The sequence below is a fragment of the Salmo salar genome, chromosome 20, assembly GCF_965601325.2.
Source record: "Salmo salar chromosome 20, fSalSal1, whole genome shotgun sequence".
Classification (NCBI taxonomy): domain Eukaryota; kingdom Metazoa; phylum Chordata; class Actinopteri; order Salmoniformes; family Salmonidae; genus Salmo; species Salmo salar.
In genome coordinates, this window is record NC_138310.1 from 32,398,134 (window position 1) to 32,423,459 (window position 25,326).

Here is a 25,326-nt window from a genome sequence, read left to right on the forward strand (position 1 = left end):
ACACACACACACACACACACACACACACACACACACACACACACACACACACACACACACACACACACACACACACACACACACACACACACAGCTTTAAGTACTATTACAGCTTCAGGCATTCTACATTTTTATTTTATTTTTACATTTATTTAACTAGGCAAGTCAGTTAAGAACAAATTCTTATTTACAATTACGACCTACCGGGGAACAGTGGGTTAACTGCCTTGTTCAGGGGCAGAACGACAGATTTTTACCATGTCAGCTCAATGATTCGATTTTGCAACCTTTGGGTTACTAGTCCAACGCTCTAACCACTAGGATGTGTGTGTGTGACTACAGGAAAAAAGAACTGTAGTGTGACTACAGGAAAAAAGAACTGGCACCATGGATGCAAAGAACAAAGAGCTTTTAAACTTGTCCAACAATGTTATGAAAACACTGTAACCATCTGTACTGTTCAGATACTTTTACACATATAGGCCTCCACACTCTCCCTCCCACACCTCGTCTCTCTCACTATTGGCTATGATATTGATTACTGCATTGTTGGGAAAGAGCAAGCAAGAAAGGCATTTCACTGTACTAAAAACTTAAACATGAAACACACATCCTCTCTCTCACACACACAATAAAACACACCCCACTCTTGCATATGCAGCCTACCTTTGAAGCATCTCTTTGAAGAGCCTATTCCTCTTCAGTTCTTCCTGCCATCCAAATTTGTGCATAGCCTAGTCAGTGGTCAAGTTATCAGGTTGCTAAGCAATGTTGTTTGTTATCAAATCATGAAATAGCAGCCCGCGTGTACTGTAGTTTAAAACGGTCCGTGACATGTGCACTTATCCGTGGCAGGTCGAAAAACATAGCTCTGGTAATATTGGGCATAACTTTGACATGATTTTAGCTAGAGGCACACACTCATTAGCTATGTAAAGGCGACAGCATTGACTGCAGCTGTGTTCCGTGTTGTGTTCTGCGCTTAAAAGGTTCGGTGCGGGAGCACGTGCGCTTAAAAGGTTCCACGCGGTGAAGAAATGGAGACGAGATTCACGCCGTCAACATTTTTTACACCGATAAACATGTCACGCGTTAACTTTCACAGCCCTTTACGAAACGATTTGATTGATTTCCATCTCATAATTGTGTTCCCTTCATTGGCGGCATGGTGTAACCATAAAAAGCTGCCATGGTGAATATGAAATTGAGTTAGAGAGAGCACAGCGGTAGGCACAATTTCCACAAATGACAAATTTCTCTCGCTCTCAAACACTAGACCTTTCACTGGTTCTCTCGTCAGACGATCACGGCGAGAGAGGAGAGCATTATCAGATCTGTTTGAACAGCCTCAATCAACATGACTCTGGTGGGCGTTACAGATATCCAGTGACCTTTTCCGCACGGCTCCTCCGATATTAACGCAATCTCCCTGCCTTATTACCATGGGAACATTTCATACAGTATTCGTTTTTTTCCATTCCAATCGCTCTATCGCTCTCCATGCTCCTGAGCAGATAACTCGGTCTCCCGTGGGGCCTGGCCTCCATAATCACGTCAGATCACGGCCCTCTTATTTGAGCAGAATTGTTTAATTGGTATGTGTTCTACATAACTGTTTGAGTATTAGACTCACAAATGAAGGTGAGAACCTCTGTGCTTGTAATCGACTGAAAGAAATGGATTTGTGCTCAGCGGCTCTTCTGGGAGAGGACTTTATGGTTCTCTGAAGAAATGAAGGTTTATAATTGTGTTTTTTTCTCTTCCTTTCCATCCTTCCTTTTCTTCCTTCTCTATTCCTCTCTCTCTCTCTCTCTCTCTTCTCTCCCTCTCTCTCTCTCGCATTCCCTCTCCGTTCATACCTTTATTGATATTCAACCAGATGCAAGGCCATGGCAGCTTAAAGGTGATGTGTCTGGGTACTTTGACAAAGCACACGTAGCAGTGCACCCGGTATACTAACTAAGTGAATGTTGTTAGGGTTGTGTTGCCAGGCAGGTTCAAAAAGAGCTAAGGCCTCGTAAATATCCATTTTGTTCCCAGTGAAATGTAATCATACCTCAGGAAGGAAATCTGTCAAAAGAAACCTGATTTGTCTATGTGCGATCACGCAGAAGGTGTGAGGCATGTGCCCCCGTTGTGTTAGCCAAACACTAGCGCTCAAGCACAAACTTGTCTTAGGCCGTGTGTGGTTCTTAAATACTGTCGATAGCAGGGATTTCTGTGTGATTAACGTTATGCCTGTCATTGTTGAGTGGCTGAGTGACTAAAGTGTTTGGTAGAATAAATAGTGTATAGGTGTGTTTTAAGAGACGTCAATGTCAGGCACACACAACACTAACTAAGTTCTACTGCATCAGTTATCACTCTGCTCCTAGCTCTATGGTTAGAGCACTGAACAGAAGAGGAAAACAACCTCGCGCTCAACGTCAACAAAACAAAGAAGATGATTGTGGACTTAAAGAAACAGCAGAGGGAGCACCCCCCTATCCACATCAAAGGGACAGCAGTTGAGAAGGTGGAAGGTTTTAAGTTCATCGGCGTACACATCACAAATAAACTGAAATGGTCCACTCACACAGACAGTGTGGTGAAGAAGGCTCAACAGCACCCCTTCAACCTCAGGAGGCTGAAGAAATTTGGCTTGTCACCGAAAACCCTGACACACTTTTACAGATGCACAATCGAGAGCATCCTGTCGGGCTGTATCACAGCCTGGTACGGCAACTGCACTGCCCTCAACCGCAAAGCTCTCCAGAGGGTGGTGCGGTCTGCACAACGCATCACTGGGGGCAAACTACCTGCCCTCCATGACACCTACAGCACCCGATGTCACAGTCATTTGTACATGTAGGTAGGGGTAAAGTGACTATGCATAGATACTAAGCAGCGAGTTGCAGCAGTGTGGTAGCAGAGAGAACAGTCTATGACTTTGGGACTTCCTCTCACACCGCCTAGTATATACAGTACCAGTCAAAAGTTTGGACTCATACTCATTCAAGGGTTTTTCTTTATTTTTACATTGTAGAATAATAGTGAAGGCATCAAACTTTGAAATAACACATATGGAATCATGTAGTAACAAAAAAAGTGTTAAACAAATCAAATATATTTAATATTTGAGATTCTTCAAAGTAGCCACCCTTTGCCTTGATGACAGCTTTGCACACTCTTGGCATTCTCTCAACCAGCTTCATGAGGAATGCTTTTCCAACAGTCTTGAAGGAGTTCCCACATATGCTGAGCACTTGTTGGCTCCTTTTCCTTCACTCTGCGGTCAAACTCATCACAAACCATCTCATTTGGGTAAAGGTCAGGTGATTGTGGAGGCCAGGTCATCTGATGCAGCACTCCATCACTCTCCTCCTTGGTCAAATAGCCTTTACACAGCCTGGAGGTGTTGATTTTGGTCATTGTCCTGTTGAAAAAAAATGATAGTCCAACTAGGCACAAACCAGATGGGATGGCGTATTGCTGCAGAATGCTGTGATAGCCATGCTGGTTAAGTGTGCCATGAATTCTAAATAAATCAGTGACAAAGCACCCCCACACCACCACACCTCCTCTTCCATGCTTCACTGTGCGATTTACAGGTGAGGAGATAATCCGTTCACCTACTCTGCTTCTCACATAGACACAGCGCTTAGAACCAAAAATCTCAAATTTGGACTCATCAGACCAAAGGACAGATTTCCACAGGTCTAATGTCCATTGCTCGTGTTTCTTGGCCCATGCAAGTCTCTTCTTATTATTGGTGTCCTTTTGTAGTGGTTTCTTTGCAGCAATTCAACCATGAAGGCCTGATTCACAGTCTCCTCTGAACAGTTAATGTTGAGATGTGTCTGTTACTTGAACTCTTTGAAGCATTTATTTGGACTGCAATCTGAGGTGCAGTTAACTCTAATGAACTTTTATCCTCTGCAGCAGAGGTAACTCTGGGTCTTCCTTTCCTGTGGCGGTCCTCATGTGAGCCAGTTTCATCATAGCGCTTGATGGTTTTTGCGACTGCATTTGAAGAAACCTTCAAAGTTCTTGAAGTAATGATGGACTGTTGTTTCTCTTTGCTTATTTGAGCTGTTATTGCAATAATATGGACTTGGTCTTTTACCAAATAGGGCTATCTTCTGTATACCACCCCTACCTTGTCACAACACAACTGATTGGCTCAAACGCATTAAGAAGGAAAGAAATTCCACAAATTAGCTTTTAACAAGGCACACCTGTTAATTGAAATACGTTCCAGGTGACTACCTCATGAAGCTGGTTGAGAGAATACTTTGAAGAATCTCAAATATAAGCTATATTTTGATTTGTTTAACACTTTTTTGCTTACTACATGATTCCATATGTGTTATTTAATATAGTTTTGATGTCTTCACTATTATTATACTATGTAGGAAATAGTAAAAATAGTAAACTGTCCAAACTTTGACTGGTACTCTAAGTCCTGGATGGCAGGAAGCTTGGCCCCAGTGATGTATTGGGCTGTACGCACTACCCTCTGTAGCGCCTTACGGTCGGATGCCGAGCAGTTGCCATACTAGGCGGTGATGCAACCGGTCAGGATGCTCTCGATGGTGCAGCTGTAGAACCTTTTGAGGATCTGGGGACCCATGCCAAATCTTTTCGGTCTCCTGAGGGAGAAAAGCTGTTGTCGTGCCCTCTTCACGACTGTCTTGGTGTGATTGGACCATGATAGTTTGTTGGTGATGTGGACACCAAGGAACTTGAAACTCTCGACCCGCTCCACTACAGCCCCGTCGATGTTAATTGGGGCCTGTTTGGCCCTCCTTTTCCTGTAGTCCACGATCATCTCCTTTGTCTTGCTCACATTGAGGGAGAGGTTGTTGAAATGATATTTGGTTTTACTTACAGATGGGGCGATGACACACCGCACTGCCAGGTCTCTGACCTCTCTATAGGCTGTCTCATCATTGTCGGTGATCAGTGATCACTGCTGTGTCGTCAGCAAACTTAATGATGGTGTTGGAGTCATGCTTGGCCACGCAGTCATGGGTGAACAGGGAGTACAGGAGGGGACTAAGCATGCACCCCGGTGTTGAGGATCAGTGTGGCAGATGTGCTGTTGCCTACCCTTACCACCTGGGGGTGGCCCGTCAGGAAGTCCAGGATCCAGTTACAGAGGGAGGTGTTTAGTCCCAGGGTCCTTAGCTTAGTGATGAGCTTTGAGGGCACTATGGTGTTGAACGCTGAGCTGTAGTCAGTGATCAGCATTCTAACATAGGTGTTCCTTTTGTCCAAGTGGGAAAGGGCAGTGTGGAGTGCGATTGAGATTGCATCATCTCTGGATCTGTTGGGGCGGTATGGGAATTGGTGTGGGTTTAAGGTTTCCAGGATGATGGTGTTGATATGAGCTATGACAAGCCTTTCAAAGAACTTCATGGCTACCGACGTGAGTGCTACTGGGCGGTAGTCATTTAGGCAGGTTACCTTAGTGTTCTTGGGCACAGGGACTATGGTGGTCTGCTTGAAACAGGTGGGTATTACAGACTCGATCAGGGCGAGGTTGAAAATGTCAGTGAAGACACTTGCCAGTTGGTCTGTGCATGCTCTGAGTACACTCCCTGGTAATCCGTCTGGCCTTGTGAATGTTGACCTATAGCATCCGCGTTATCTGACCATTTACGTATTAAGCGAGTCACTGGTACTTCCTGCTTTAGTTTTTGTTTGTAATATTAGATCGAATATAGGAATAATACACCCATATGCATGTTTATTGATACAGTATCACATCAACAGTCACATACAACAGAGAATGAACATATCTACTGCATCACTCCCCTCTATATACGGAACATTCACACCTGACATTTTTTAAATAGTTGAGGGCCCTGCGGCAGATTTGTGCTGTATGCATGTCACCAACCCCCTCCCCCCCAACCAAACCCTCCCACCCACCGTCAACCCAACCTCTCTCACTTAAGTGACCATACATTCTTCATGCTTGCTAGTAAAGTCAGATGTGGTGCAAGCTGGACTGGCTGTATGCAGAATCTAATTTCACGCTCACGCTAATACCACCCAACAAGGAGGTGTGTGAACAAGCAGGTGGTGTTTACAAATGAGGACGCCCGAACTGTGATCGTTCAGCCCTGTGAGCCCTCATGCCTGTGAGCCTAGCCGCCTAGTCGTCGGCTGCTGAGTTGATTATGGGATGCCATCAGATAGGGGGGCAAAGGCTCCATTCTAAGTGGGTGGAGTGCGACAGTGATTGCTGTCTGTCACAATGAATTGTTCTCCCTACTAAGGTGTTTGTTGTTTACAGAATAGCAAAGGATGCAGATTCCACGTTGAAAGAGAGAGAGAGAGTGGAGTTGTCACAATCAGATTGCGGGTTTGTTTACTTGTAGGCACCACTGCTTGCCGCTGCATGTGTGAGGTTGTGCTTTTTCTCTGTCAGAGGTGTTATTACACATTTGCGCAAGGTGATACTTGTTTGTGTTAAAAAATGTTTAGCTGCAGCAATGAATACATAATGAATACAAAATACCTAAATGTGGAATCTGGCCTTTTTATACCAGTTTAGAACTAAATGATTCATAGAAACTTTCTTAAAGTTTCTGTCTAGAAGGCTAGCATCGCGGAGTCACCTCTTCACTGCTGAAGTTGAGACTGGTGTTTTGCGGGTACGATTTAATGAAGCTGCCAGTTGAGGACATGTGAGGCGTCTGTTTCTCAAACTAGACACTAATGTACTTGTCCTCTTGCTCAGTTGTGCACCGGGGCCTCCCACTCCTCTTTCTATTCTGGTTAGAACCAGTTTGCGCTGTTCTGTGAAGGGAGTAGTACTACACACCATTGTACGAGATCTTCAGTTTCTTGGCAATTTCTCACATGGAATAGCCTTCATTTCTCAGAACAAGAATAGACTGACGAGTTTCAGAAGAAAGTTCTTTGCGCCTGTAATCAAACATAATTGCAAAAGGGTTTTCTAATGATCAATTAGCCTTTTAAAATTATAAACTTGGATTAGCTAACACAATGTGCCATTAGAACACAGGAGTGATGGTTGCTGATAATGGGCCTCTGTACGCCTATGTAGATATTCCATTAAAAATCAGCCGTTTCCAGCTACAATAGTCATTTACAACATTAACAATGTCTACACTGTATTTCTTATCAAGTCAATGTTATTTTAATGGACCAAAAAATTTGCTTTTTTATTTTTTAAACAAGGACATTTCTAAGTGACCCCAAACTTTTGAACGGTGGTGTATCTTTTCACACTATGAGGTAGGAATAATGATGTGACATTTTTGAAAATTGCTCTTTTAGTGTAAGAGCTGTTTGATAAGACCGCCTGAAATTTTAGCCTGTTTTGGCCTGCCTGGTGACATCACCAGGTGGTAAGTTAAGTAATAGATCAGTAAGAAAGAGAGTTTCAAACAGCTAGTTTTCAGTTTTCCCCTCCCCACTCAGACCAATCCCAGACAGTCCTAGCAAAATTCTTGCTTGAGAAATTGCTCTTTGCTAAGAAGCTATTTTTGTTTATTTTTTCCCATTTTAATTAGAAAAAATCACAGTAAGGTACTTCAATGTTACCCAGAAATGATTTGATATTGAGATAAAATGGCTGCATTTGATCTTTAACTTTGGTGCACTTTTATTTAAACTTAGATTTTTGTGCTCCTCTTGAGACAGATTTTTCTCAGTTCTTTGAAATAGCTCTTCATCGCTGAAGGACAACAGGGCATTATATTCCACAAAGTTCTACCACATTTACCTGAAATAAATGACAGCAAACAGCTCAGCTGATCTTCTTGGAAGGGAGAACAGTGATAATAACCCACGCTATGGTATATAGAGGTACGAACACATAATGACAAACTTGACTGCAAGAAACTGCGCTGATAGGAGTGAGCTGAACTGTGGTGAGGATGGTCAATCTTGTTAAAAGGCCTGCTTGATGAATCAAATCCAATCAAATTGTATTTGTCACATGCGCCGAATACAACACCTTACAGTGAAATGCTTACTTACAAGCCCTTAACCAACAATGCAGTTTTCAGAAAAACAAGTGTTAAAGTATTTACTAAAATAAACTGAAGTACAAAATATATAAAGAAAGAAAAAAACAAAAACAAAAAACAAAAAGAAAAAATAATTAAAAAGCAGCAATAAAATAACAGTAACGAGGCTATGTACAGGTGGTACCGGTACAGAGTCAATGTGTGGGGGCACAGGTTAGTCGAAGTAATATGTACATGTAGGTAGAGGTAAAGTGCAAATACTCAGGGTAGCCATAACATGGCGCCTCCTAGAAATGTATTTATTGTAAGCATGGTACGCATTTTCTGTTCTATTATCCATTTGGACAGAACAGAATGTTTTATGACATTGTTGATAACAAGTCAAATGTACCATAGCTTGATACGCAGAGTGAAGAGAGTACTAGAACAGGATCCAGTGTAGGCTACCATTAGATGGAACATCAAAGTGGACGTTTTTGCTCTCTCCATAGATACAGTGCTCCTTGTGTTAAAGTCAATTGTTAGGAGGAAAGAGGTGGTCAAAGGCCTGAAATGACCACTCAAAGACAGGAGCCCTCTCTCTCAGAGAGAAGATAACAGCTCTCATTCTTCTCTTCCTGTATGTAGCTTAGTACTGATGGATATGGGCCTGTCTCTGACTGGCGGATCACTACTATTATAGTGCTCTTACTAAACCCCTCCGCCCAACCCCCACTCAACCCTGGTCTGTGAGTTAATGGTGCGTCCTGGGTATTAGTATTCTGTGGCCGGGTGGATCGTTGCTGGATCTGGGTGAGGATTAGCCTGCCTCTTAACATTTTAGCTAATCTGGTTAACACCTGTTTTTATTGACATCTGAACAGAACAGCATCTCATCTCCCATACCCCCCCCCCCCCCCCCCCCCGTCCGTCCGTCCGTCCGTCCGTCCGTCTATCTCTCTCTCTGTCTCTCTCAACCTCTCTGGTTTCAAAATATATTCTCCTTAATCTCCTCTCTCTTCTACCAGTAGACTTTTAACCTTTATTTAACTAGACTGCAGCCCATGGTAAAGAACAAGCTACAATAGCAAAGCATCGCTATTCTAGGTTAAATGCTATGCTATCATCTATAGATTCACCCAGAAGATAGTGCTTTTGTTATCATGATAGGTTGACAAAACACACATGTGTGTCTAAAATCAAATCATATTACACCCTACTTAGTTTTCTCAGTTACTCAGTTTGACCGTCTAACTTTAACCAGTGGACTAGATGATCCATAGGAACATTAGAATTGTTTCCCATATTGAAACACAGACTTGAGGTATAGCTAAACGACAGTAAGACGCCCACATTTTGTGCACATCCTTGCCTCACACAGTTTAAATACTCTGTAATTTGGTAGAGAATGAGAGTTGAAAACAGACTGCTTAAATTATTCAGCATGTCTATTAGACCTAATATTATCACTAGTATAGCCCTATATGCCCCATGCAGCCACTGTAACTGATGTAATTGTCTATAAAAACAGTGTAGTGTACAGTATACTGTTGATAAAGCCTCAGGGAGGGAGTGTAGTAGCCTAGCCTACCTATTGGTAGTGTAGTAGCTGGATTAACACAGCAGAAGTCCGAGCAGTCACGCATCACCACAGTTTAAAAGGGTCTGTCTGGGCCAATGGTGGAACTTTGAAGTATGTCTCTGGGATTTCTATAAATCATGAGGTATGGATCATCTTAAGCATTCATCCCTGGCATTAGTGCTCAGCTCATATCAATGGTTCCATCTAGCCCAGATTCCAGAGCATAGGCTCATAACATGACCATATTAACCCTGGGATTTTACCAAGCCCTGTATCCTGTTGCTAAAATGGGCAGGAATGGACTTTAATTCACATGCTTTGCTTTGCCCCCCACCCACAGAGTATTTTCCTTCAACATGACCCTGGATTTGTATATGTTCTGTTCATATCTATGAGTTCTATAAGCTCGTTGTTTTGTCTACTATATGGCTGCCATAACAACAGCTTAATGGTCGTGGGGACATGCATGTAGGAGGTGATGGTGGAGTTTTTAGAGACATTTGTTGCCACTGATGTGTCAGAGCATCTTAACTGTTTGAGGGAAATGTAAAAGTAGAAAACTATGACAGTATAGCAAACTATATGTATTCAGTTGCATCTATACACATTATAGATTGAATTATTCTCAGTCTCACCAGTTTTGTTGTTGTTGTCCAGACAGAGCAGAGCTGAGTAAGCCTAATTCCTTGCATCTAAAGCATTAGAATGAGTTCTGAAAGAGGAGAAATTAATGTCTGCCTTCATTAGGACAAAGGGAGGAGGGCCAGGCGCTGGAAGACGCTGCTCGCTGACAGGCCCAGTAGCAATTCATTGTCACTGATTTTAAGTGTCATAGATTTCCACAGCTCCTCGTTAAAGACCGCACGCGGCAACACACTTCTCTCTGACGCAGTAACTCGTTATCTCCTCGCCACCGTAAAACGCTGTAGTTAGCATTCAACAACTGTAACCGATCTGTCGTTCCTCCTCTCTACCCGCTAATTGCCAGGCTATTGTGCAGTAGGCTTTTAAGTGGGTCTTTTTTTCGGTACTGGTACATGTGGATACACATTTGCTGTTTGTGTGTATCTCTCTGAATTTGTTTGGGTTGGCTTAGGTTGAAGATGTGGTTCACCTCAGTTTAGAATATCATGCACACTCTAGTGTTGACATGTTATTTATTCTATGTATGGGAATGAATTATAAATGGTAATTTAGCAGTGTCTAAAGCGACTTTAATATACAGTATATGGCCAATGTGGAAATCAAACCCGGAACCCTGCTATTCATATCACCGTGCTTTATCTAGCCCACTTTACAACTGTAAAGGTTTCTTCAGGGCTCTGCCACAGTGACAGACTGTCAGAAGTGGTGGTTATGACAGGTACTGAGACATTTCCACAGCTCTCCACTGTCTTTCATATCCACAGTCTCCACTGTCTTTCATTTCCACAGTCTCTCCACCGTCTTTCATATCCACAGTCTCTCCACCGTCTTTCATATCCACAGTCTCTCCACCATCTTTCATATCCACAGTCTCTCCACCGTCTTTCATATCCACAGTCTCTCCACCATCTTTCATATCCACAGTCTCTCCACCGTCTTTCATATCCACAGTCTCTCCACCATCTTTTATTTCCACAGTCTCTCCACCGTCTTTCATATCCACAGTCTCTCCACCGTCTTTCATATCCACAGTCTCTCCACCATCTTTTATTTCCACAGTCTCTCCACTGTCTTTCATATCCACAGTCTCCACTGTCTTTCATTTCCACAGTCTCTCCACTGTCTTTCATATCCACAGGCTCTCCACTGTCTTTCATATCCACAGTCTCTCCACCATCTTTTATTTCCACAGTCTCTCCACCGTCTTTCATATCCACAGTCTCTCCACCATCTTTTATTTCCACAGTCTCTCCACCGTCTTTCATATCCACAGTCTCTCCACTGTCTTTCATATCCACAGTCTCTCCACCATCTTTTATTTCCACAGTCTCTCCACCGTCTTTCATATCCACATCTCTCCACCATCTTTTATTTCTACAGTCTCTCCACAGTCTTTCATTTCCACAGTCTCTCCACCGTCTTTTATTTCCACAGCTCTCCGTCTTTCATATCCACAGTCTCTCCACCGTCTTTCATATCCACAGTCTCTCCACCGTCTTTCATTTCCATAGTCTCTCCACCATCTTTCATATCCACAGTCTCTCCACCATCTTTCATATCCACAGTCTCTCCACCGTCTTTCATATCCACAGTCCCTCCACCATCTTTTATTTCCACAGTCTCTCCACCATCCTTCATTTCCACAGTCTCTCCACTGTCTTTCATTTCCACAGTCTCTCCATTGTCTTTCATTTCCACAACTCTCCGTCTTTCATTTCCACAGTCTCTCCACCGTCTTTCATTTCCACAGCACTCCATCTTTCATATTCACAGTCTCTCCACCGTCTTTCATTTCCACAGTCTCTCCACCGTCTTTCATTTCCACAGTCTCATCACCGTCTTTCATTTCCACAGTCTCTCCACCGTCTTTCATTTCCACAGTCTCTCCACCGTCTTTCATTTCCACAACTCTCCGTCTTTCATTTCCACAGTCTCTCCACCGTCTTTCATTTCCACAGCTCTCCGTCTTTCATATCCACAGTCTCTCCACCGTCTTTCATATCCACAGTCTCTCCACCGTCTTTCATTTCCACAGTCTTTCCGTCTTTCATTTCCACAGTCTCTCCACCGTCTTTCATTTCCACAGTCTCTCCACCGTCTTTCATTTCCACAGTCTCTCCGTCTTTCATTTCCACAGCTCTCCGTCTTTCATATCCACAGTCTCATCACCGTCTTTCATTTCCACAGTCTCGCAACCATCTTTCATTTCCACAGTCTCTCCACCATCTTTCATTTCCACAGCTCTCCACCGTCTTTCATTTCCACAGCTCTCCACCGTCTGTCATAGCAGAGCTCATCAACTGAGACATATACTTTGCTTTCGGTGGGCTCATCCTGGATGGCACACAGTATATTTTCAACGTAATGGTGAAGGGTGTATTGGAGGCCCATTCGCCGGGCTTACAATTACTATAATTACAAATTTCAGGTTGACCTATGCCTGTGATGGTGAATACATGGAGGGTACAATTATTAAAGGAGTCCTCCTACATGCTCCTCTTCCTGTCAGCCACGCATGATTTCTCTTGAGATGCTTGGTGGCGGTGCTTCCCATTCTACCACATTCAATACAACCTGTAATTGGAGATGTATAGCCACTGGTAGACACATACTACTGATTCACAGTAGTATACAGTATATGATTTAAACACACTTTAGGTTTGTAAATTTAGCGTTTCCTACATGTACAGTGTAGTGCCACTTCCTTTTTAAACTTAAAGCTAGAATCCTTAATAGCCACATCCATTTTGAACGTATAAATGAATGATATATACTCATTGATTCTTGAAGAATATAACTTTTAAATGCCTCATCAGAACCCAAAATAAACGCTTTACTCCAATGTTTGTAAACAAAGTAAATGTAAACAAACACTGTATAGCCTCAAAACATGGTTAAAACTATGATTTTTATATCATGGATGGTTAGTCCTTGCGTTCTTAGCTCCCTCTATGAATTTGAGAGTGGTTAGATTTATCCAGGGCCATCCCTCAGCTTTTAGCAAAACAGAGGGGTGGCCGCTTTGTTATTGTTTCAATTAAGGATTTCAGCTTTACGTTGTAAATGCTGTGTAGCTCCACCCCTGTCCTGACCCCTGTACTCGAGCACCGGCCAATCACAACAAACCTTTTGAATAATTTGTCAGAGTCAACTGATGCTCTGGCTCCAACAGGGCTGTCATCTCTTCCTGGAACCTCCCACAGGCCGGAGCCAAAGCCATTGAACTGGGTTCATTTCTGCTCAATTTAATCTATTCTGTTGATGCAGCGGACCTTGTTATTTTAAGGTGACCAGAGGGAAGTAAAAGGATACGGCCTGCCTCTGAAGCTGAGTGTAGTCAGTAGGGGTAACGGTCATCAAATTAGCAGTGGGACACAGGGCCAAGTCTGAGCCTAGCTTCCTCTGTGGTCTGGTCCATCACAAAGGTGTTATTCACCAGGTGTCTCATCCTTATCTGTCTGTCTGCTGCTGCAGCAGCATCCCCACTTCTCATCTAGGGATTAAGGCCCTAATGTGGTTTAGGTTTCACTAAACTAAAGGAGGCCAGAGAGGACAAACAAAACTAAATGGCTAACTTGTCTTTCGTTTCTTATCTTGGTTTCGCTAGCAGCAGGTCAGAGGCAGGATGGCTGAATGATTGAAGGGTTCTGGCTTGGTGGTGGTAAACTGAAGTGTAGGTTGCTCTGCAAGGCTAACTCTGTCTGTCATCAGGGCAGGTCTCTGCTCAGGCGAGGCAGCCCATGCTACTAATAGGTCGGTCTGTGGCTTCGCTCACTCTCACTAATTTTCACATTAGCAACTCATATCTCTCTTTGTGTGTTTTTCACAAATGGCACATATGTTGTTCTCCAGTAGCACTATGGCTCACCATAAGTGAAACGGCCTGCTGTTACATTCAGGGATTTAACATTTTACTCTGCACTTTCTTTCTTCCCCACATTTTGCTACAGTTAACACCATTTTCTGCAGAAAACCTCAACCACACAAAGGCTGTAACAACTAGGCAGCAGGCCTACGCAAATGAGCTAACAGCTAGGCAGCAGGCCTACGCAAATGAGCTAACAGCTAGGCAGCAGGCCTACGCTAAAGAGCTTACAGCTAGGCAGTAGGCCTACGCTAAAGAGCTAACAGCTAGGCAGCAGGCCTACGCTAAACGGCTAACAACTAGGCAGTAGGCCTACGCTAAAGAGCTAACAGCTAGGCAGCAGGCCTATGCTAAAGAGCTAACAGCTAGGCAGCAGGCCTATGCTAAAGAGCTAACAGCTAGGCAGTAGGCCTACGCTAAAGAGCTTACAGCTAGGCAGTAGGCCTACGCTAAAGAGCTAACAGCTAGGCAGCAGGCCTATGCTAAAGAGCTAACAGCTAGGCAGTAGGCCTACGCTAAAGAGCTTACAGCTAGGCAGTAGGCCTACGCTAAAGAGCTTACAGCTAGGCAGCAGGCCTACATTAAATAGCCTGCTTGCTTGCCTGTCTCTATACTAGGGTATTTAACACGTCTTTTAGGTCTGCAACACTTTTTGTTTTTTTAAACAGAGGAAACACTAAAACAAGGATTTGGTCAAATACTTAGGACAGATTTTGTCATGTACGACATCCTAGAGTCACCGGATACATTTCGCACTGAATGGCAAACTTGTTAAACCACTGTCTGTCTCGTATTAAAATGCCACATGCTTCTTTTTATTAAAAGCCCACCTGGCTTTCATTCATGGCATCTAGGTATGTTAGAGTTGTGTGCTGTTTTGGCTGTTGTTATTATAGTCTAAATACAGTATCACTGTCAGCTGACGCATTGAGGACACAACAAAGGCCTTCTTTCAGCATAATGACTAAATTGTGTGCTTAAGTCATTTTCACGCTTATCTCGCGCCTAATGTCGCCTGCAACATCAACAAGCCCTATCTGCTTCCTCCAAACTTTCTCAATTGGATATACTGTGGCTCCCCGGCAAATCTGCCAAAAAATGGCTGTGATGGATTTTACAGATAGGGAGAAGATGTTGGCATGAGAGCAAAGAGGACTTTATAAGAAATGTGAACAAAGGATAATTGATTCTCTTCAGAAGTGTAAAGGGGAGAAAAGAGAGAGGGAGAGAGGGGGGTGGCAAGGAAACTATCCTCATATGGCTTTTTATGAGACCTTTAAAGACAGATTTGATTTTAATTTGGGTAATGTGAGGAAACAGTCATCCATTGAACCGGGGTGTCTTATGACTGGCTCAACGCTTATCGCTCTTTAGCCTTGTGTTTCCTCGGTCTGCAGTTTGGCTTCACGGATAAGGCAAAGTGCAGAGACAGAGAGGTATTTTTAAAAGCTCCTGCACTTACTGCTTAGTTCATGAACTTCACTTCTTTCATTTTTCCTCTCCTTTCTTAGCTAGTTTGCTCCAAGCACAACCATATTAGTATCTCCCAGACAGGAGCAAGAAAGCCTGCAGCTTCTGTTTACAGGTTATTCAATCACTTTAAGTACTGGTGGCAGACTGATTTTCTTGGAAACACATTGGCTACAATCCCCCCTGACTCTTAACATACATGTTATTTATCATATGAAATTGTGGAACTGTCTGGCTGGCCAGTTTTACTAGGTTTTCCTAAGAGGCGGAATGTGGGGCAGGGGGATTGGGTTAGGGGGGTAGGGGTAAATGGGAGCTTGAGGTAGAGTAATATAAAGCTAGGAAGCCTTAATGTACGCCAGGAAATATCTTTGAGTGCTGAAAGTTTGACTCTGATGAACTGAAGGGGTTTACGTATATAACGCCTCACTAGGTGATGTATGATCTTTACAAGTGCAGAAAAAAAAAAAATATATATATTTGTGTCTCACTCTCTTTCCTTTGGGCTCGATATTAAATATAACAGACAACAAAGCACACATGGAAAAATATGCCCAATGTCTGAGAAAACGGTTTATGTTCAGATTGAGTTATTTGCACTGTCTAGCCTTGCTTATAGTTTGCAAACCTAGCATAGCCTAACACACCTTTTATCCAAAGTGGCTTAGAACACTGAGTGCATATAGTTGAGGATATAAGACCCCGCGGGCATTTAACCCATGACCCTGCCATTACTAGTGCCACACACTTACTAACTCAGTCACACAGGACCACCGTCATGTAGTGTAAGTGGAGGAGGACATTAAGATTGAACATACCGTCACATTCCTGCTTCTCAGTGTCTCTGTGTTTTTGTGACCTCAAACCTGGCAACATCCTCTTGCAACAGCTGCGCCCTCCTCTGCTAGCTCTGCAAGGCCAGGAGAAAAAGAGCTGACGTACGTACGCCAGGCGGGATGGCTGTGCACCAGATCTTAATATAGCAGCAGGCCAAGCCAGGCTAGGCAAGCACGGTGGCGGTAGACAGACAGACCCACACCGATTAATGACTGTTGTCTCTTCTTTGCAGTTCACTTCTTTAAAAAGAGGCGAGCCCTCGTTTGGGAGACATAAGGTGAGGTCACATAAGCTAAGGGTCACATGCATGCATGTGCACACACACACACACTCCTACCATTTTCACCCTTGTTTGCACTTCTCTATATGTGCAGACTGCAGACAGAGGCAAAGATGTTATGGCCAGTATTTGGGTCATTGTATAGCTTTGTATGATTCTATAATATATGTAATATGTATACACACAGGTTGATTGATTGCATGTATTAGATAGTTTAAGAATATACATACATAGGCATAGCACTCATAGGAAGATTCCCTCTCACATACTCAAGCCACAACATATCAGAATATGTTTGTTTGTTTAGATTATATCAGCCTTTGTGCCTCTAGGCAGTATGATTATGCTTGACAGTTGGAATGCATTAAGTCACTAAAAGGTTATGAGAGATATTCTTTGTCCAAGTATTGAGTAATGTATGTGCAAGTATTGGGAGGTATTGAGTGTCAGCTTTGTTTTAAATACATCTCCGGGCTTTGAGCTCATTTAGCTAGTGCTCAGCCCTCTCTCTCTCTCTCTCTCTCTCTCTCTCTCTCTCTCTCTCTCTCTCTCTCTCTCTCCCAGTGTGACTGGTTTGTGATCATGTCCCCCTTCGCTCCACTTGGCTCTGTAATGAGGAGCGTTCATCAGCCATGTTTGAACTGTAGACAGGATTAACTTGGCTAAAGACTTAATGCACACCTCGCTTCCTTGCTCCCCTGTGCACCCAGTCACAGCTCTGCCTGTGTTTTCCTTAACCAGGCCATAGAATCGACAGGGAGCTCCGCTCTGCTCTCTCGCTCTCTCTCTCTGGTCTCCAGGGCCTCCTCCTCCGTAGCCCTCATTTCCACAGAATTAATTGAGTTCTCATTTTCTGGGAAAGCTATCAGGAAGGCAAAGAGAGAGAGAGAGGAAGAGACATAAAGAGAGAGAGAGACAGAAAGAGAGAGAGAGAAAGACATAAAAAGAGAGATAGAGACAGGGAAAGAAAGACAGCAGAGAGGGGGCCTCAGAGAGCCTGCTCTCCCAGTCTTCCAGGGCTGGTAGGCAGCCACTCGGCACCTCCGGGATGTGGAGGCCCCACTTCACCAAGCCGCACCACACGGCGCTGTGGTGGCTTTATATCTTTATCTTTTCCACAGGGACCCTGCTGCCAGCCCACGGAGGGTTCAGGGAGGCCCTGTGGGCCCGTGCTCAGGGTCAGCGAGACATGCTGGGTCCCCCCAGAGCAGAGAGAGAGAGAGCACACTGGGTCCCCCAGAGCACAGCACGCCTGCTACTGTCTCACTTTAGCTCTTTGTGTCTACTTTAGTACTAGTGCATACAGGGACAGGGATACAGCTCTCATACTGCGGGCACAGCATGTTGTGCTGCTACTGTGAGCTAATGCTAGTTAACCGCTAACCTTTCCACCCCAGTCTCAGTGTTGGTGTGCCTACTAGAACAACATAGAGACAGGATGTGACATCACTGCACAGGAGTAGCATGTGTTTCAGAGACGAGAGAGAGAGATAGGATGATAAGTATGTACGCACTGACCCTAGCTTTATAACACACATTACAGAGATGAAAGAAAGAGATTACGTGTATGAAGCTAGAGTTACAGAGAGAGAGAGAGAGAGAGAGAGAGAGAGAGACGATGACGTGTATGAAGAGTTACAGAGAGAGAGAGAGAGACGATGCCGTCTATGAAGAGTTACAGAGAGAGAGAGAGATAGGATGACATATATGTATGCACTGACCTGACCCTACCTTCATCTGAACCCTTTCAATTATAGACCATTACAACTTCACTCACTATAATATTGATGTGCGGGCGGGCCACAGACGTCTTCGATTGCACCGCTGTAAGTTGAGACAAACACTTAAGAAGTTATTACAGTGGATTCCTCTTCCCCAATGTCGCTGCTTTAGCTTTAGTACTCAATAATTCAGAACCTAGCTAGCGTTAATGAGTTCCCCATAGGCTGGTCCCTTAGGAGCCTCCCCACTGTCATGTAGTTATATATCATGTCGCCTTTCAAATCAATTACATTTTGATCTGATAGACATGTAATTCAGCCTGATTGAATTTTGTGCACGGCGATAGCCAAACTGTTTTTGTGGAAATAGAAATGGCGCCAGTCAAAACGAGAATCTCCGTAAAATGATAATGGTATTTCTTCCTGATGTAGGCTGCCTGCTCACAAGTAAAAAAAAACCCACACAAGACGTAATTATGATAATAATTACAATATGGGGCTGTAGTGGAACGGGTTGAGCACTTCAAGTTCCTTAGTGTCCACATCAATAAGGAATTAGAACTGGTCCGCACCACATCTACATAGTTGTGAAGAGGGTACGATAGCGCCTTTTCCCTCTCAGGCAGCTGAAAAGATTTGGCATGGGCCCTCAGATCCTCAAAAAGTTTTACAGCTGCACCATTGATGGCATCTTCACTGGCTCCATTACCGCTTGTTACAACAACTGCAAGGTACCCTACCACAAAGCGCTACAGGCAGTCATCACTGGGGCCGAGCTCACTGCCATCCAGGACCTATATACCAGGCGGTGTCAGAAGAAGGCCCCAAAAAATTGTCAAATACTCCAGCCACCCAAGCCATAGACTGTTCTCACTGCTACCGCACGGCAAGCGATACTAGTGCACCAACAGGACCCTGAACAGCTTCTACCCACAAGCCATAAGACTGCTAAACAAGACCGCTAAATAGCTAATCAAATGGCTTCCCGGACTACCTGCAATGACCCTTTTTTACACTCTTGCACTGACTCTACCCACACACTCACCCTCAATGACTGCATTCACGGTAAACGCTGCGTATGTCAAGTGCGTCTGTCACGTCCTGACCATAGTAAGTTGTTATTTTCTATGGTAGAGTAGGTCAGGGCGTGACAGGGGGTGTTTGTCCGTTTTTGTATTTCTATGTTTAGTTCCTAGTTTTGTATTACTAGGTTAGTTTTTGTTTGGCATGACCTCCAATTAGAGGCAGCCAGTTGTCGTTGTGTCTAATTGGAGGCCATATTTAAGTTGATGTTTGTCTCACTGGTGTTTTGTGGGTGATTATTTTGTGAGTAGTGTATGCCTGCTCTGCGTCACGGCTTTCTTGTTTTGTATTTCAAGTTTATGGTTTATTGCATTAGTTTCATGACTGAATAAAAGATGTGGAACTACGATCAAGCTGCGTATTGGTCCGATCCTTCCGAAAGCTGTGACAGCGTCACTAGTTGAACGGTACATCACGTGTTGAACAGTACTTCCGGTACATCACGTGTTGAACGCGGAATGAGGGAGAGCTCGGTTTGATGTTTTGAAATTCTCTGAAAAAGTGTTCTATTGAAGAAGTTTGGTTACTAAATACCTTTTGAATTAGGATCCCGTGACGCATCCTCAGTTGCTGGGACCGAAATATCTATCCAGGGATCCTGCCAACCAAAGGTTTGAAGAGCTGCTTGGCGTAGCAGCTAGCCTAGCTAACCAGCTATCAAGCTAGCAATGTTTCCCTTGTTGCTGGGACAGTGGATTGTCCCAGGCTTGTGGCTGTCTAAATCCCAGCTGTTTGTTGCTGTTGAAATCTGCCCTGTGACCTGCCCTTTCTGAAACTGTGTGGAGTACCAGCGTTAGCCTACGTTGCTACCATGGCATCCGAAGCTAAAGATGGGAGTCATGGAAAGAACAGTGTTTCTCTATCACAGGTGAAGGGTTTTAAACGAAGAAAAAGGGTTCTACATGCAGTTGTTACAACAACAGGAAAATAGCTTCAAGAGCTCTGTCCAAACACTGATGGACTCAACTAACAAAATAATGAAATATCTGACCAGAGAGATCCAGGACCTTAAGAACAGTTTGCAGTTCTCCCAGGCAGAGGTGGATGGCATAAAAGAGACTTGCAGTAAGATGACAACAAACTGTAGGTCATCTTGAGATGACTTCAGAACTCTCTGGGAATCATTATTAACAATGACTGGGTAAGTTTTCAAAATATATAACTTTTAAAACACAGAAATAGAGCCAGTATGATGCATTTTGTATCATATGATGCAAAAAGCAGCATCATAAAACGTGATTGCTTACATGCAAAAGATTTTGGGACTATGTCAACAATGGACTAATGAAACAAATACCAAAATATAGTTTCTGGGTGGAGTTTTCCTTATTATAACTTGGCAGTTATCACCTTAGTTAATCTCCATAGTTCATTGAAGTTAATGGGTCATTCATAATAATACCTTTCAATATTGCCAATCAGTTCAATGACTATTTCACTAGTAAAGTGGAAAACTCAGAAGTGAAATAACAACAGTGAACCATCATAAATCATAATAATGAAAAGAAGGATTGCTCTTTTGAATTTGGTCAAGTTATTGTGGGAGAGATTGAAAAACTATTGTTATCCATCAATAATGATTAGCCACCAGGTATAGACAACCTTGATGGGAAACAATTGAGAATGGTAGCAGATTGTATTTCCATACTGTATTGCTATATCTTTAACCAAAGCCTAAAGGAGTGTGTGTGTCTACAGGCGTGGAAGGAAGCTAAAGTAATTCCACTGCCTAAAAATAGTAAAGAACCCTTTGCGGGACACTAACCGGGAAGCTTATAAGAAATCACGCTATGCCCTCCAACGAACCATCAAACAGGCAAAGCGTCAATACAGGACTAAGATTGAATCGTACTACACCAGCTCTGATGCTCGTCGGATGTGGCAGGGCTTGCAAACCATTACAGACTACAAAGGGAAGCACAGCCGAGAGCTGCCCAGTGACACGAGCCTACAAAACGAGCTAAAATACTTCTATGCTCACTTCGAGGCAAATAACACTGAAACATGCATGAGAGCACCAGCTGTTCCAGAAGATTGTGTGATCACGCTCTCCGCAGCTGATGTGAGTAAGACCTTTAAACAGGTCAACATTCACAAGGCCGCAGGGCCAGACGGATTACCAGGGCGTGTACTGCGAGCATGCTCTGACCAACTGGCAAGTGTCTTCACTGACATTTTCAACCTCTCCCTGTCCGAGTCTGTAATACTAACACATTTTAAGCAGACCACCATAGTCCCTGTGCCCAGGAACACGAAGGTAACCTGCCTAAATGACTACCGACCCGTAGCACTCACGTCTGTAGCCATGAAGTGCTTTGAAAGGCTTGTCATGGCTCACATCAACACCATTATCCCAGAAACCCTAGACCCACTCCAATTTGCATTCTGCCCTAAAAGATCCACAGATTATGCAATCTCTATTGAATTCCACACTGCCCTTTCCCACCTAGACAAAAGGAACACCTATGTTAGAATGCTATTCATTGCGTTCAACACCATAGTGCCCTCAAAGCTCATCACTAAGTTAAGGACCCTGGGACTAAACACCTCCCTCTGCAACTGGATCCTGGACTTCCTGACGGGCAGCCCCCAGGTGGTAAGGGTAGGTAACAACACATCCGCCACGCTGATCCTCAAGATAGGGGCCCCTCAGGCGTGCGTGCTCAGTCCCCTCCTGTACTCCCTGTTCACTCATGACTGCACGGCCAGGCATGACTCCAACATCATCATTAAGTTTGCCAATGACACGTCAGTGTTAGCCCTGATCACCGACAACGACGAAACAGCCTATAGGGAGGAGGTCAGAGACCTGGCCGTGTGGTGCCAGGACAACAACCTCTTCCTCAACGTGATCAAGACAAAGGAGATGATTGTGGACTACAGGTCCACAGACGGGGCTGTAGTGGAGCAGGTTGAGAGCTTCAAGTTCCTTGGTGTCCACATCACCAACAAACTAACATGGATTGAGCACACCAAGACAGTTGTGAAGAGGGCACGACAAAACCTATTCCCCCTCAGGAGACTGAAAAGATTTGGCATGGGTCCTCAGATCCTTAAAAGGTTCTACAGCTGCACCATCGAGAGCATCCTGACTGGTTGCATCACTACCTGGTATGGCAACTGCTCTGCCTCCGACCGCAAGGCACTACGGAGGGTAGTGTGTACGGCCCAGTACATCACTGGGGCCAAGCTTCCTGCCATCTAGGACCTCTACACCAGGCGGTGTCAGAGGAAGGCCCTAAAAATGGTCAAAGACTCCAGCCACCCTAGTTATAGAGTGTTCTCTCTGCTACCGCACGGCAAGCGGTACCGGAGTGCCAAGTCTAGGTCCAAGAGGCTTCTAAACAGCTTCTACCCACAAGTTCTACCCACAAGCCATACCCCCCTGTATATAGTCTCACTATTGTTATTTTACTGCTGCTCTTTAATTACCAGTTACTTTTATTTCTTATTCTTACTCATATTTTTTTTGGAACTGCAATGTTGGTTAGGGGGCTCATAAGTAAGCATTTCACTGTATTCGGCGCATGTGACTAATAAAATTTGATTTGATTTGAACAGCAACCCAATCCGTTTCTTGCCTATCCTTAGTGAATTGGTGGAGAGAATTGTGTTTGACACAATAGAATGCGATTTTTCAGAGAACAAGTTAACTACTGACCCTCAGCATGCATAAAGAGAATGGCACTCAACTTGTACTGCACTGTCTCAAATGATTGATGATTGGTTAAAATAAATGTATAATAACATGATAGTTGGAGCTGTATTGTTAGATTTGATATTATTGATCATAAATTGTCATTGAAGCAACTCACTTGCTATGGCTTTACATCACATCACATGGTTGGAGGTTATTAATCCAATAAAACCCAGAGAGTTTTTCTATTGGATAGAATGACTGCGCATGCGGATGATTCCACACGTCAGCACCAAAAGCCAGTGAGCTTACTGACATTCTAAATAAGGAGTTACTGTCAGTATCAGAATGGATGATTAATAATAGACTGGTCTTAAATACAGCTAAAACTAAAAGCATTGTATTTGGTTCAAAACATTCTCGAAGACCTAAATCTCAACTGGAGTTGTGTATAAAGGGAGTGACCATTAAGCAAGGTGAGGAACCTAAACTCCTAGGTATAACATTGGATGGTCAATTATCATGGGCAAGTCATATAGACAAAGTTGTTGTGAATATGGGTATGTCTGCTATATGTCTGTTATAAATAGAAGTTCTGTGTTTTTGACATAAAAATCAACTACTAGTTGTTCAGGCTCTGGTCTTGTCCCATCTTGATTACTGTCTGGTAATATGGTCAAGTGCAGCAAAGAAAGACCTAGCAAAGCTGCAGCTGGCTCAAAACAGAGCAGCACGCCTTGCCCTTTACTGCACATACAGAACTAACATCAACAACATGCATGCCAGTCTTTCCTGGTTGAGGGTTGATGAGAGTTTAGTTTGTGAGAAATATTAGTGACGAAAATGTTTTCTTCATAATCAAATATCATTCAGCTCAGACACCCATACATAACCCACAAGACATGCTACCAGGGGTCTCTTCACAGTCCCCAAGGCCAAAACAAATTCACGCCAGCGGACAGTATTATACAGAGCTATGATCTCCCTTCCATCTCCAATTACTCAAGCAAACAGAAAAATGACCTTAAAAAATGATAAAACAACATCTCATGGAACGGCGGGGAGTGTGAGGGGAAACACAAACACACACAGATACACTAACACACACATTATTCTTTGGTTGTGTTGTTTGTTTTATTTTGTAGTTGTATTGTTTGTATGTCGTTGTATTTTAAATTTGTCTGACTGTCCTTGTCTATCAGTTTATCAGTGTTTTGTGTTTTTTGTGGACCACAGGAAGAGTAACTTCTGCTTCTGCAAAAGCTAATGGGAAACCAAATAAACTCACACACACACACACACACACACACACACACACCCTTTTCACACTGCTACAGTCTATCTATCCTGTTGCCTAGTCACTTTACTCCTACCTATATGTACATAGCTACCTCAGTTACCTCGTACCCCTACACATCGACTTGGTACCGGTACTCCCTGTATATAGCCATGTTATTTTTAGTCGCTATTGTTATTCATTATTCATTGTGTATATATTCCTTGAAACTATTTTATAAAAAAATATTGTATTTTTATCTTTATCTCCGCATTGTTGAAAAAGGACCCGTAAGTAAGTATTTCACTCTTAGTTTACACCTGTTGTTTACAAAGCACTTTACTTGATTTTAATAACAATCTGTGCTTTCTCGGGTTTGTTACACAAAATCTGCCTGAAGACTAAAATAATATTTGCTTTTATTGAGGCATAACAGCTGATCTGATTGTTTGCATCATGTGTAATTTAGTTGATTTAATCCGAACCTCAGTGTTTTATTTCTTTCTGACTTCCTGTGTCTAGAGAGGGGATACATGAAAGTATACATAGCAGAGTTGCTGTGTTGTACTCAGCTGACAGGTAGATTCAGAGGGTAGAATACAGCCAAGGCCTTAGCCTTATTCCTTTGTTATTTTTCACTGAAACATTTTTATTGTCAACTAATATAGCATTACCAGTGACACTATAGCAACACAAAGGGCCTCTGCTCTGCAGTCATGGCTTTGTGCTTAAGGAGGAAAAATAACAATTTCTCCCCCACCTCCCACCTGCAGTATCCAGCATCCAGCCCACCTTTTAGTTTAGTTGAGAAATGGCTGTTGTTTTGGTATTGCTGAGAAGAAGCAATGGAGTTACCAGCAGCTGTACAGGCAGGGTTTGTGTAGATGGATGCAGGGATGGATGGAGGGGTGAAGGGTTGGATAGATAGATGGAAGCTGGGGTTTGGCACATCAGTCTTAAAAT

The 25,326-nt window shown here is 43.4% G+C and overlaps 1 protein-coding gene across 6 annotated transcripts in view; it reads left to right on the forward strand.

The window, feature by feature from the left end:
- The window catches only part of LOC106580457 (autism susceptibility gene 2 protein), a 429,740-nt gene that overhangs the window by 232,843 nt on the left and 171,571 nt on the right, over positions 1 to 25,326 (forward strand). For 4 of the 6 annotated variants that reach the window (XM_045703232.2, XM_082966367.1, XM_082966369.1 and 1 more), the window contains exon 5: positions 16,599 to 16,643. The exons of the other annotated variants lie outside the window; for them this stretch is intronic. In XM_045703232.2, coding sequence (XP_045559188.1) covers positions 16,599 to 16,643 — 45 coding nt within the window. The remainder of the gene's footprint in view (positions 1 to 16,598; positions 16,644 to 25,326) is intronic. 6 annotated transcript variants of the gene reach the window in all.